The sequence below is a fragment of the Dendrobates tinctorius genome, unplaced genomic scaffold, assembly GCF_039654945.1.
Source record: "Dendrobates tinctorius isolate UK_male_01 unplaced genomic scaffold, ASM3965494v1 ptg000098l, whole genome shotgun sequence".
In the NCBI taxonomy this organism is placed as follows: Eukaryota; Metazoa; Chordata; class Amphibia; order Anura; family Dendrobatidae; genus Dendrobates; species Dendrobates tinctorius.
In genome coordinates, this window is record NW_027361766.1 from 21836612 (window position 1) to 21849916 (window position 13305).

General features: G+C 45.5%; 2 protein-coding genes across 3 annotated transcripts in view; one reads left to right on the plus strand and one right to left on the minus strand.

Moving 5' to 3' along the window:
* Positions 1 to 13305, minus strand: part of BLACAT1 (BLACAT1 overlapping LEMD1 locus) — a 109697-nt gene that overhangs the window by 34208 nt on the left and 62184 nt on the right. The window lies entirely within an intron of this gene.
* Positions 7596 to 9525, plus strand: LOC141099159 (uncharacterized). The gene is made up of 2 exons (XM_073587303.1): positions 7596 to 7977; positions 8088 to 9525. Exon 2 carries the CDS (start codon positions 8323 to 8325, stop codon positions 9523 to 9525), a length of 1203 nt encoding a protein of 400 aa, XP_073443404.1. The 5' UTR covers positions 7596 to 7977; positions 8088 to 8322.

The following is a 13305-nucleotide window of genomic DNA, read 5'->3' on the forward strand; positions in this document are numbered from 1 at the left end:
GATCCCATGAAACAGGTCCGTTTTTGGCCATTTACATTTGGGACAATGGATCACTCTGCTTATCTGTTGTGTGATTGGGATGTTAAAACCATAGATTGCTCTATGCATCAACCGAAATTGTGTATCCCTCCACCCTTCATTAATCACCTCCTTCCTCATTGTCATCCACCCCTGCAATATCTTGTCCCCCACTTCGACATCCTCTAATTGTCTTGCCCATGCTCTCCAGATTTGTTCTGGGCATATTGGAATCAAAACCTCTCTCATAGCTTTATATAAAGCTGAAATAGTATTCTCATGTCTATCTTTCATAATAATTCGGTCCATGTCATTTGTCACCTGTTCCATACTAACATCCCTCAATTGTGACATTAACCCTTTTTCTATCTGTTTGTATTGAAGGATTTGGAATGTGGATAGCCCATATTTCGTCACTATTTCCTGGTATGTCAGCCACCTGTTCTCCGTTTCATGTAATAGATCCGTCACCCCTTCTATCCCCTTACTCCTCCATTCTGAAAATAATTTATTGTCCCTTCCCGCTGGGAAATCTGGGAATTTCCATATATTTAGATGTTTGGAGATTCTCCAGGACAAACCGAATTTTTTCCTTACTGCTTTCCAAGCCATCACCGTATCTCTACATACCAGTGAGTGTTTGATTTTCTTCGGTATGTTAGCCAATGACGTGTGAAGTAATGCCCCCAAATCCCAGGGTCTACAGAACTCACTCTCTAAACGTATGTCTGAGTGTCGGTTTGTCTTCCTTAACCAGTCTATGACGTGCCTCATCAGGCATGCCAAGTTATACCCTCTAATATTTGGTATTTTGATGCCTCCCTTTTCCAAAGATTGCATTAATTTTTCCGTTTTGATTCTCGGTCTTTTCCCCCTCCACAAGAATGTCGAGAATGCTTTATTCAGTCTATTTATGTCTGTATGCTTCAATAACATGGGGATTGTCTGCATTGGGTAGTGTAATTTTGGAAAACTCATCTTCAAAAGATGATTTCTACCTAGTAATGATAGCGGTAGCCCCTCCCACATCCTTAGTTCCCGTTCTATTTTTTGTATCAAAGGTTTGTAGTTCAATTTGTATATTGACGCTGTTGTACGTCCCATCTGTATTCCCAAATATTTAAGGTGAGACCGTGCTATCGGTATCCCAGAGATGCCATCTCTTGTTCCCTCGGCAACCATCATTTTCATCTTTTGCTCACACAGAAACAAAATTTCACATTTTGCTCTGTTCAATTTAAAGCCTGATAATCCCCCAAACTCCTCTATCTGTTGTGTCACTTTTGGGAGGTCCCTCTGAGGATTGTTCATAAATAGTATGATATCATCCGCAAATAGGGCTGAACGCAATTGTTCCTTCCCGACCCTAATACCTTCAAAACAATCTCCTTCATTTAACAGTCTAGACAAAGGCTCAATGGCCAGATTAAACAGGAGGGGTGACAGTGGACATCCCTGCCTAGTCCCTTTGCTCAATGGGAAAGATCTCGACAGGAACCCGGGCGTCGCCACCCTCGCCTGAGGATTCGCATACAATACCCCTATGAATGTACGAAAGGCTCCCCGTATCTCCATATTGTCTAGTACCGTCTCCAGCCATGACCACCCCACGCTATCAAACGCTTTCTCAGCATCAAGTGTGACCATGGCTGGACACTCCTCCTTTTGAAGATCCCTATGTCTAATAGCATCCATCACCAGCATAGCCCTCCGCACATTCGTCACCGCTGCCCTCCCCTTAACGAACCCCGAATGTGCCGGTGATATTAAGTTTGGTAGTATCTCCGCCAATCTATTGGCCATCAATTTGGCCAAGATTTTGAGATCTTGGTTTATCAATGAGATTGGCCTATAGTTTGCTGGGTTATCTAGATTTCTGTCCCCCTTGGGTATCAATTTTATGTACGCAGTGTTAAGGTGTCCCGAAATTCCCCCTCCTCCCATTATTTTGTTATACATTCTAGTCAGGATCGGTGCTACCTGCTCTCTCATTATTTTATAAAATTCCCCATTAAACCCGTCAGGTCCCGGTGCCTTGTGTACGTTCAGATCCCCTATTACCGTCTGTACGTCTTCTAATGTTATTTCTGCGTTCAATCTAGACAACTCTTCCGCATTGATTTGCGTGAGTTTTATGCTTTTCAACCAGTCATTTTCCCTGCCAACCGTCTCTTCCCCCTTACTATATAATTTTGCATAATAATCCCCCAGAATCTCGGTAATCTCTTGTGGGCTTGTGGATTTGCTCCCGTCCGGTCTAGTCATGTTAGTTATCAAAGTCATTGGTCGTCGCCCTTTTGCCAGATTGGCCAACAGTCTCCCTGCCTTAATGCCAAATTTGTGTAGATCAACTTCCTGTTGTGATCGTATCAGATCCTCCCTTTTCCCCGCCCAGGATTGAAATTCCTGTCTTGCTGCTTTCCACTCCTCCTTTGCCTCTTGTGTCTTGTTTTCTAGATACCATGTATACTTCTCTCTGAGGGTCTCACTTGCAGCCTGGTATTGTTTGTGGGTATGTTTCCTAAGTTTAGCTACATGTCCCATCAATCTTCCCCTTAATACTGTTTTCGCTGCTTCCCAGAACAACATTATATCCGCCTCATGTTCACTATTGTTTCTGCTATAGTCTTCCCACCATTCGTTCAGTGTTTTGGCAAATTCCTTGTCTCTAAGTAGAAACGACGGAAACCTCCACAAGTAGTCCGTCCCCCTCAGTGTTGTATCAGTGATTTCTAGAAGCACCGGGCTGTGATCCGATATCACCATATCTCCAATAGCCACATCCCTTACCCTATGCATCAGAAATTGGTCTACTAAAATGTAATCAATCCTAGACCACGCTTCGTGTGGATGCGAGTAATTACAGCATTCCCGGTCATTTGGGTGAAGCATTCTCCAACTATCTTTTAAATTTGTGTCCTCCAAAAGCTTGACCATTAATCCTTTTACCTCCCTAATCGGTCTGCCGTCGTCTCTACTATATCTCTTATCTTCCCCCCTTGAAACCACTGCATTAAAGTCCCCTCCGACTATCCGTTTGAGTTCTGTGTCTTTTCCCAATTCAGTAGTGATAAAGTTAAAAAATGAAGTTTGTTCATTGTTAGGGGCGTATATGTTATATATATCAAACTCTCCCTGTGGACTGGTAAGCTTGATGTGAATATACCTCCCTTCTTCATCATTGTTCTGAGACACTATCGTGTGATTAAAATTTTTGTTAATTAGAATCATCACCCCTGCCTTTCATCCCAGGGAGCCTGACCCAACTACTTTTCCCACCCATAGTTTCTGCATACGGAAGAAATCCCCCTGGGGTAGGTGTGTCTCCTGTGGTAATGCTATATCGACTTTCAGTCTTTTGACTTGCCTCAATATCATCATGCGTTTATGTGGTGACTTCAGTCCTTTCACATTCCATGTCACTATTTTAACCATTTTCCCAATTTCTCAAGTATTTCACGTCGACATGTGGTCTTTCATATGTGTGGTATTGTGATCCCTCCAAGCATTCGGTGTGTCCATAATGTTGCTTTCCCTGAACCCATCTGCTCATCCTAAATATATTATCAACTAACAACCCCTCAACTATCCCCCCCCTTTACAGTCAGTCGTCTCTTCACTTCCATTTTTTCTGTGATGCTCCTGGCTCCGCAATTCCCTCTCAGCTCACTGATTAGTAATTACCCATAGCCTATCCCCTATTCTTCTGCTCCCCACCATATCAAAGCAAGGCCTTCTTGGTCAATAATCTTGTCAACATACAATACCCCCTCCCTCCTTTCCCATACACCTTATTTGGTGCCTCTGAACCCAGTCTCCCTCTCCTTCCAACCGGTATGGTCCTCCCAGCACCCAATATAGAGACTCGGAAGAGAAGCCCGGACCCCCCATGAACGCCAAAGCTCCTCCACCCCCCAAAGTATGTAGGATCTCGGGATCCATAGAGACCATATAGCAGGGGAGAACCAAAGTGATGGATCAAGAAAAGGAAGAAAGAAAAAAAAAAAAAAAAATGTCCACCTCTACTTTCCATCATTCCCCCCCCCACCGGTCCCCCAGTTCGGTCCAAAGTGATATATCTTCTCCTTAAAGTCTCTCTCAAGGCGCTCCTCTGCCTCGGTCTCCAGATTTGCGTGACGGCGATCTTCTTTCCTTGGGATTCTTCGTATGGAGCTCCGTCCCCTCCTCTCTCCTCTCCCTCCATTCGTTCTGTCCCTCTTCTCGAACCTCCCCCTCACTTTCCCCGCATCGACCATCCTTCCTCCCCGAAGATTTTCTTGTCTGGTCACTTTCCACTGCCTCCTCCATCCATCTCTCCGCCTCTTTCAAGTCTTTTGTCACCAAAAAAGATCCATCTTGTCTTGTCACTCTCAGTAGGGCAGGGTAGAGCAACTGGAACTTTATACCTTTGTGGTACAGTGTAGTGCAGATCTTGCTGAAGGTCTTGCTTTTCCGGGTGACCTCTGCCGAATAGTCTCCAAATATCAATACTTTATGTCCTTGTAAAAACAATGGGATCCTCCTTCCTCTAAATGCTCGCAGTAACTCTTCTTTGTCCTTATATTCCAGGTATTTTATTATGACTTGGCGCGGTCTGGCTGTGCCAGTCGTCCCCACATTGTCTTCCTTTCCGCTCGTTCTCCACATGCCTGGACTGACTCTTACAGGACCCACTCTGTGCGCTCTTTCCACTCTGCACTTATGTGTCAGACCCAGCACCTTGGGGAGCTCTATTTCACAAATGTTATCCAATTGTCGCATGCTTATAGATTCCGGCAACCCCACCAGCCTTAAATTGCTCCTCCTTGATCAGTTTTCCAAATCTTCCAGTTTGTCTTTTATAGCCTGGGAGCCCTCCACCATCTCCTTCAACTGCTCCTTTAATGTTATCACCTCGTCCTCTGCAGTTGATATTCTCTGTTCTGCCTCTGCCATCCTGGTTCCCTGCTGTGTGACCTGTTCTTTAATGGAGGATAGCGCAGCCCCCACCATTGCCTCCAGGGACTCTTTTATCCTGTCTGCCAGGTGCGCTGCCACTGCCCCAGCCAAACGGTCATAGTTTATATGCATGCCTGTTATCTGGCTGCTCTGCTGGGCTGCCGACTTTTCGATCTGCCTCTCCCCCTCCACCAGGCTCTGCTCACCTTCCTGCAGACCGCTGTATCCCGCGTCTGCCGCCATTTTATGGTCCCGTGCTGTGTGGTCTCCCTCTGCAGCTCCTTGCTTTAAGTGCTTGCCGCCACTCCGGAGAAGGTACCGCTCCATATACCGATATCTCCTGCTCCCTGCCTCTCGCTTTCCACTGTCTCTCACGGCCGTGGGGTGTTCTGTGCCGGTCTTTGTAGCTGAGGGTTGCACGGAGCTCTGTCCTCACATCACAGCGCCGGAACCGGAAGTATTCCAGGGCTAATTTTTACAAACCTTATGCACATTGTGCAGTGGACAAATCTTGAATGTAGAGTGGACCTACCAAACTAATATTTGTCATTGGAGGCCATTGTGGCAGGTTGTCTCACAGTTTGACTAAGGCTGGTTTCACATTTGCGTTTTTTAGCGCTGGAAAAAAACGCATACGTGCGCATGCGATTTTTCCCCTATATTTAACATGGGTGCGCATACCTGCGCACTTGTAAGCGCATGTATGCGATTTTCATGTGCTGCGTTTTTTTGGGGTGTGCGTTGGTATTTTCCAGACGCTGCATGTTGCATTTTTTGGCCCTTGAAAAAAATCGCATGCGCACGTATGCGCACGTTTTGCGCTAAAAATGGCCATTATAGCCTATGGATGCGCATACGTGCGCACTGGCATGCGCAGGTATGCGCTTTTTTAGCGCAGCGTTTTTTGGGTGGTGTCCACTTTTTATCCTAGTTAGAATCTTCTAAAGTCCAAAAAAAAAAGGCTATATAAAGGAGGTGCCTGCCAAAACTCTGCCACTACTACACTAGACAGATTGAAGAGCAGACATTCAACCAAGAACCCATTATATCAGCGAAGAATGTGAGTATATTACATTATATGCCTGTCCTTTTAAATTATGTATGTACTAATGATTTTTATTATTTTTACATGCAGTATGTCTTCAGAATCGGAGTATTCCCCATCGCGGCAGGAATTGGCGCAAGCAGACCGTGAGGTGATTATTTTCGTGCATCTGGTAAGTATATCTGCTGCTTCTCCAAATCTCTTACGTTTTTTTCAACTTTCAGACATCGTCATCATCATCTGCGGACGGGAATAGTGAGGGCGAACAGCAGGAGCAGCGAAGCCAATTCCCGGTGGTTATACGTAATGTAAGTATCAAATGATTTGTAATGTTTTTTTTTTTTTTTTATCTTCTATTTTTACTCTTTTTTTTGCTTCTTTTTTTGTAACTTTTTAGTCAATTTAAATTTGATTATTCTAATGAATGTGTTTTGTCTAGGTTCCACAACGGGATGAAGACGTCTACCTGGATAATGAGCAGCTCATCAGCCTGGTCCAGGAGCGTTCGCCGTTGTGGGACAGCCGTGACCGGCTGTACAAGGACAATGTGGTGACACGGCGGCTATGGAATGAGGTGGCCGCAGCGTTGATGGATGGCTGGGACAGCGCCACAGCATCCGCCAAAAAGGCGTTTAGTGAGTATTTCCCTGCTCTGTATTGTGCCGCAGTGACTGTTGTCCTTGACGGCACTGTTGGGTTTCGTGCTAGGCGTATTCTAGCAGGAAACCCAACAGTGTCATCGTGGTCTACAGTGACTGCTTTGAGTATTGTATTGCTACATTGTGCCGCAGTGACTGTTGTCCTTGACGGCACTGTTGGGTTTCGTGCTAGGCGTATTCTAGCAGGAAACCCAACAGTGTCATCGTGGTCTACAGTGACTGCTTTGAGTATTGTATTGCTACATTGTGCCGCAGTGACTGTTGTCCTTGACGGCACTGTTGGGTTTCGTGCTAGGCGTATTCTAGCAGGAAACCCAACAGTGTCATCGTGGTCTACAGTGACTGCTTTGAGTATTGTATTGCTACATTGTGCCGCAGTGACTGTTGTCCTTGACGGCACTGTTGGGTTTCGTGCTAGGCGTATTCTAGCAGGAAACCCAACAGTGTCATCGGGGTCTACAGTGACTGCTTTGAGTATTGTATTGCTACATTGTGCCGCAGTGACTGTTGTCCTTGACGGCACTGTTGGGTTTCGTGCTAGGCGTATTCTAGCAGGAAACCCAACAGTGTCATCGGTGTCTACAGTGACTGCTTTGAGTATTGTATTGCTACATTGTGCCGCAGTGACTGTTGTCCTTGACGGCACTGTTGGGTTTCGTGCTAGGCGTATTCTAGCAGGAAACCCAACAGTGTCATCGTGGTCTACAGTGACTGCTTTGAGTATTGTATTGCTACATTGTGCCGCAGTGACTGTTGTCCTTGACGGCACTGTTGGGTTTCGTGCTAGGCGTATTCTAGCAGGAAACCCAACAGTGTCATCGTGGTCTACAGTGACTGCTTTGAGTATTGTATTGCTACATTGTGCCGCAGTGACTGTTGTCCTTGACGGCACTGTTGGGTTTCGTGCTAGGCGTATTCTAGCAGGAAACCCAACAGTGTCATCGGTGTCTACAGTGACTGCTTTGAGTATTGTATTGCTACATTGTGCCGCATTGACTGTTGTCCTTGACGGCACTGTTGGGTTTCGTGCTAGGTGTATTCTAGCAGGAAACCCAACAGTGTCATCGGGGTGTACAGTGACTGCTTTGAGTATTGTATTGCTAAATTGTGAAGCAGTGACTGTTGTCCTTGACGGCACTGTTTTTTTTTATCAACAGTGGACAAAGTCCGAACACGTTGGCGTTCGATCAAGGACCGCTTCAACAGTGATGTTCGTGCTGAGGGCCAGGTTCGCAGTGGATCTGCGTCAAGGACCAGAACTAGATACCGTCACTATCACGCGTTGCAGTTCCTAAGACCGGTCCTTGCCACAAGATCGTAAGTATTATACATTTTGGGTTTTTATTTTTATTAATCTGTGTTTTTCTAATCCACAGCTGATGCTTCTTGTAAAGGCATGGTAGTAATGATTTTCCTTTCTTCCACAGCACCTGGAGCAGCACCCTGCAACCTGGCCCTGGAGCGGTCCTTCCTCGGACGTCCTCTGACCCGTCCCAGCCATCCGACAGCCAGGAAGCACCTTGCAGGTCCCACACACACACAGCTGGTGACCAGGAAGCTGGGCCATCAGGTGTTCCCCTGTCCCAGGTCTCTGCCACTGGTTATGCGGGCACTACCCGCCAGCGGCAGAGGGCCTTGGACAGGAATGTCTTGCCCGAGTTTATGCATTTGAGCGAGACATTTAATTCCAGCCTCAAGTCACTGTCCGACAGAGTTGAAAGCGGTTTTGCACTGATGGAACGTGGTTTTAACCACTTTGAACACCGCTTCAATTCTGTAGAACAGCGCCTTGACCGTCTGGAGGCCGACCTCAACAGACCAGCACACCATTTTTTTAGTAAGATTGAAAAGGGCATGGCGGAACACCTTAGTCCTGATCAACAGCTGAATGTGCTGCAGGCCTGCAACAATGCTTTCTTGCAGGCTATGCAGCATAATCGGTACGGTCAGCAGTCAGTGGTGTCCTTTCCACCTGTGCCACCATTGACTCGCTTCACCTCACTACCGACTTGTGCTGCATACCACTGCACGGACACCTCTCTTCAAAGGCTGGACACCCACCGTTACACCACCACAAGTCTGAGTGCAGCTGGTCACTTCACCGACACCACCATGGCAAGCGCTGCTCCTGTCTGGAGCACCACCGCCAATCCCATGCATGCGTGGAGCTCAGCCACCACTAGGCAAACATGGAACAGCCCTGCCGCTACAACAATATGTAGTAGCCCTGCCACCACCACTCTGCAAACCTGGGCCATCACTGCCGCCACCAGTCCTCCTGCAAGGACGAGCACTGACCAAGAAGAGCAGCATCAGCCACCTCAGCAGCAGCAGCCAACTCAGCAGCCGCCACCTCAGCAGCAGCAGCCACCTCAGCAGCAGCCGCCACCTCAGCAGCAGCAGCAACCACCTCAGCAGCAGCCGCCACCTCAGCAGCAGCAGCAACCACCTCAGCAGCAGCAACCACCTCAGCAGCAGCTGCCACCTCAGCAGCAGCCGCCACCTCAGCAGCAGCCGCAACCTCTGCAGCAGCAGCCGCCACCTCAGCAGCAGCAGCCATACCAGCAGACGGGGGACCTACATTCCATATTTGCCCCTACTTCAAGGCGAAATCAATCAAGGCGGGCATTGGGCCAAAGTCGGTCCAGGCACACAAGCCTACGGCGACATGCCATTACAACTAATGTAACTGAACAGATTTCCTCTCCTACAAGTGTTCCAAGTTTAATTCCCTTAACTGGACTACCTTCCCCCACAAGTTTTGTTGCCCCTTCCCCTCAAACACCGTCTTCAACTGCAAGTGTTGCATATTCCCTGCACACCCCCAAATTGAAACCATCTGCCCCCAAACGCCGTAAAAAATAATTTTTAAATTTTTTTTTTGTGATAAAAAATAAATTTACATTTGTGGTTCACCATTAATAAGTTTCATTAATGTTGTTTGCGCCGCTCACACACACTGATGGGTAAATACATGTTAAAAACCAACCCAAGGGCTAGTATAGTCATATGTGAAATAACATGGACTAGTATAGTCATTCCAAGGCCTAGTGTAATAACTCTAGTTTTACCAAATAGAATCTGGTTTCATGAAAAACAAATTGTTGAAACTTGTCTAAAAAATAAAGTTTCTTTCTAGTTTCACCACTTTGTTTTTGGTGAAACAAGATGCTAGTTGTTTAAAATGCTAGTTGTTAAAAATCGAGTTATTACAGTAGGCCTTGGTATGACTATACTAGGCCGTGGTATTTCACATATACTACTAGCCCCAAGGCCTAGTATACTCATATTTGAAATACCACGGCCTAGTATAGTCATTCCAAGGCCTAGTGTAATAACTCTAGTTTTACAAAATAGAATCTGGTTTCATGAAAAACAAACTGTTGAAACTTGTCTAAAAAATAAGTTTCTTTCTAGTTTCACCAGTTTGTTTTTGGTGAAACAAGATGCTAGTTGTTAAAAATCGAGTTATTACAGTAGGCCTTGGTATGACTATACTAGGCCGTGGTATTTCACATATTACTATACTACTAGCCCCAAGGCCTAGTATACTCATATTTGAAATACCACGGCCTAGTATAGTCATTCAAAGGCCTAGTGTAATAACTTTTAATGGAGCAGATTACATTCATCCACTCAATGCTGACTTGTATTCCCCATGGACTTTCATTGGGGTTGGGTTTTGAGTGTTGTGTTTTGAGAAAATCACATACTTTGTTTTAAACTATTTGCACAATTTTATCTTGAAAAAAAATGGTTTCCTGATTCATGGCCTGCAGCTTTGCTCATTCCAATATATTTAACGCAGACTAGCAATGCTGCATTTTAACTCGTATGTGTATTTACCTGCCCAGGTGTGTGAACATAACAAAATTCAGTTATACATGGGAAGTTTTTTAATTAATCGGAGTTTAAAAAATATAGTGCACTCAGTAATGGTATCAAATAAGGATTTTTATTACCATAAACAACAACATTACACCATTTCATCTTGCCAGTGCACCCGTCCTACATCAGAAATAAAGTAGGCCGCAAATTTGTCCCTCATTTGGCTAACTTCAACGGATGACCTGAGAGTGTGCTGAGTGAATTCAGGCAATGGGTTAGGAGCATCATCGTCCAGTTCAAAGGTCGGGTGCTCTTTAGCCATCACAAAGTTATGTAGAACCACACAGGCCTTCACCACCTCATCGACTGTTTCAAGTTTAAGATTAATGGCCGTGCCCAGAATTCGCCATCTGGAAACAAGAATCCCAAAAGCACACTCGACAGTTCTTCTGGCCCTGGTCAGCCTGTAATTAAAAATTTTTTTGGTGTGGTCCAAGTCCCGGCTGGAGTAGGGTTTCAGTAAGTTTCCGCACATTTGAAAAGCCTCATCGCCAACCATTACAAAGGGCAGTGGCGGAGCTTCGGTGTGAGGAAGAGGCCGTGGCATAGGGAAATTAAATTGGTTGCCATACAACCTCCGGCCCATGTCTGAGTTTTTAAAAGCCTGCGAGTCATTACCACGGCCAAATGCTCCAATGTCCACTGCTACAAACATACATCCGGCATCCGCAATTGCAATGAGTACTATTGAAAAGTACTTTTTGTAATTATAGTACTCAGATCCCGTTCTTTGGGGTTTGATGATCCGTATGTGTTTCCCATCAACAGCTCCCAAACAGTTGGGAAAATTGCATACTGTCCAGAATTTGTCAGCAATTTCCATCCACTTTTCAGCGGTGGGCAGGGGCATAAATTCTGGGCAAAGAACATTCCAGAGAGCCCGGCAGGTGTCAGCAACAATTCCAGACAAGGTAGAGATTCCAATACGGTACTGGAAGTGTAGTGAGGATAGGGTTTCTCCAGTCGCCAGGAATCTGTGAACAGACAAAGAAGTAAAATTAATATTTATGTATATTATTTTTAAAAACTATAAAAAAAATATTAGTACATTCACGAAAACTAATTACCCAAGGTTTTGAATACTAAATTTACAAAAAAAAACATCAGACCACACCCCTTTGTTTTTAAAACATACCGTAATGTCACCAGTAGCCGTTCCTCAGGAGGAATCGCACGACGGAGCTGTGTGTCCTGTCTCCGGATGGATTGTTGGACACGAGCAAGCAAATCCATGAAACTTTCGTGGGACATCCGGATATAATCAGTAAATTTCTCCGGGTTTGCACGTAGCTCGCTGTAGAGGGTGTGGTATGCCCCACGGCTCTCCCGGAGTTCAACAATCGGATGTATCCACATACGCCGCCGTCTTCGCTGCCTCTCTCTCTTCCTTTGTTCATGGCAAGCAACTGCATACGCCTGAGCCATCGCGATGTCCAAATCCAAGTTGAAGTGAAAACTCTTTCAGCGCAGATCCATGGTCACGAGAAGAATCAAGCAAATGTGAAGAATACTGTAGACAGGGTGTATATATATTAACATACCACACCCACAATGAAGTCCCATTGGTCTTGTGTGTTGTTGAATGGTTGTTTTTTCTTTTTTGTGGGGTTTTTCCAAAATCTGTAAAAAAAACGCAAACGCACAAAAAACGCATACAAACGCGCAAAAACGCTGCGTTTTTTTCCTGCATGCGCATTAAAATGCTGGAAAAAAACGCAGCGTTTGTATGCATTTGTATGCGTTTTTTTAATGCGTTTTTTTGCGGGAAAAACGCGCTGCAAAAAAAAGCAAGTGTGAAACTAGCCTAAGATAGCGGATACATATTCAATAGAAATCTAGGTTTGGTAGTTGTTCTTGTGTATCTGTAAAAGTGGCGTAATACTGCAACAAACTTATTCCCAGAAACCATATGCGAGTCAGAAATGCATGCAGGCATATTGTCCAGGTTCTTCCCATTCTGTTTCATCACTTTCCCTTCCATTTCAGCCTTTTCCCCAGACCCCTTTATAGGGTCCAGCAGAAAATTACTCCCATTTCCCACTGAATTGCATTGTACTCGCTATTCAATTTTTACAAAATACTCGTTACTAGATTTGAGCGAAACTGGTCGAAAAATTTCAAAAGTCGCCGACTTTTGGCAAAGTCGGGTTTCATGAAACAAAACCCGACCCTAGGATGAGGTCGGCCACGAGGTCGGCGACTTACGCGCCAAAGTTGCGTTTCAAAAGTTTGTTTTGCGCTCTTTTTCAGCCAATCAGGATCCACGGACACTGTGGGCAACGTGATGACATAGGCAGGGGTCACCACCATCTTTCAGAAGGGCATGCAAGTGATTGGCTTGCTTTGGTGGGCGTCACAGGGGTTATAAAAGGGCGTGCACGCCGACCGCCATCTTACTTCTGCCGATCTTAGCATAGGGAGAGGTTGCTGCTGCTGATTCTGTAGGGAGAGCGTTAGGCAGGGAAGAAGAAAAAAAAACTGCTTCTGCTGCTAGCGATTTTGCCTGTACAACACACCAGTCACTGTGTGTGCAGTGCAAGGGGAGGCTATATTGTGGTGGATCAGCGGTGTTGGTTGTTAGGCTGCCTTTTAAGGCTTCCTGACAGCTGCATTGCTGTTTACCCACTGCTCTGCAAACTGCTTTTTTAAAAGCAATCCCAATTTTTTTTTTTGTCCTACTGAGGTACTGAGCGTGCATTTTTTCACACCATACAGCGGTGTACGCTCCTCACACAGTACCGTGTAACGGCTGTTATC

Coding starts and splice junctions, on each gene's coding strand:
- LOC141099159 (XM_073587303.1), top strand. CDS start 8,323: ATGCATTTGAGCGAGACATTTAATTCCAGCCTCAAGTCACTGTCCGAC.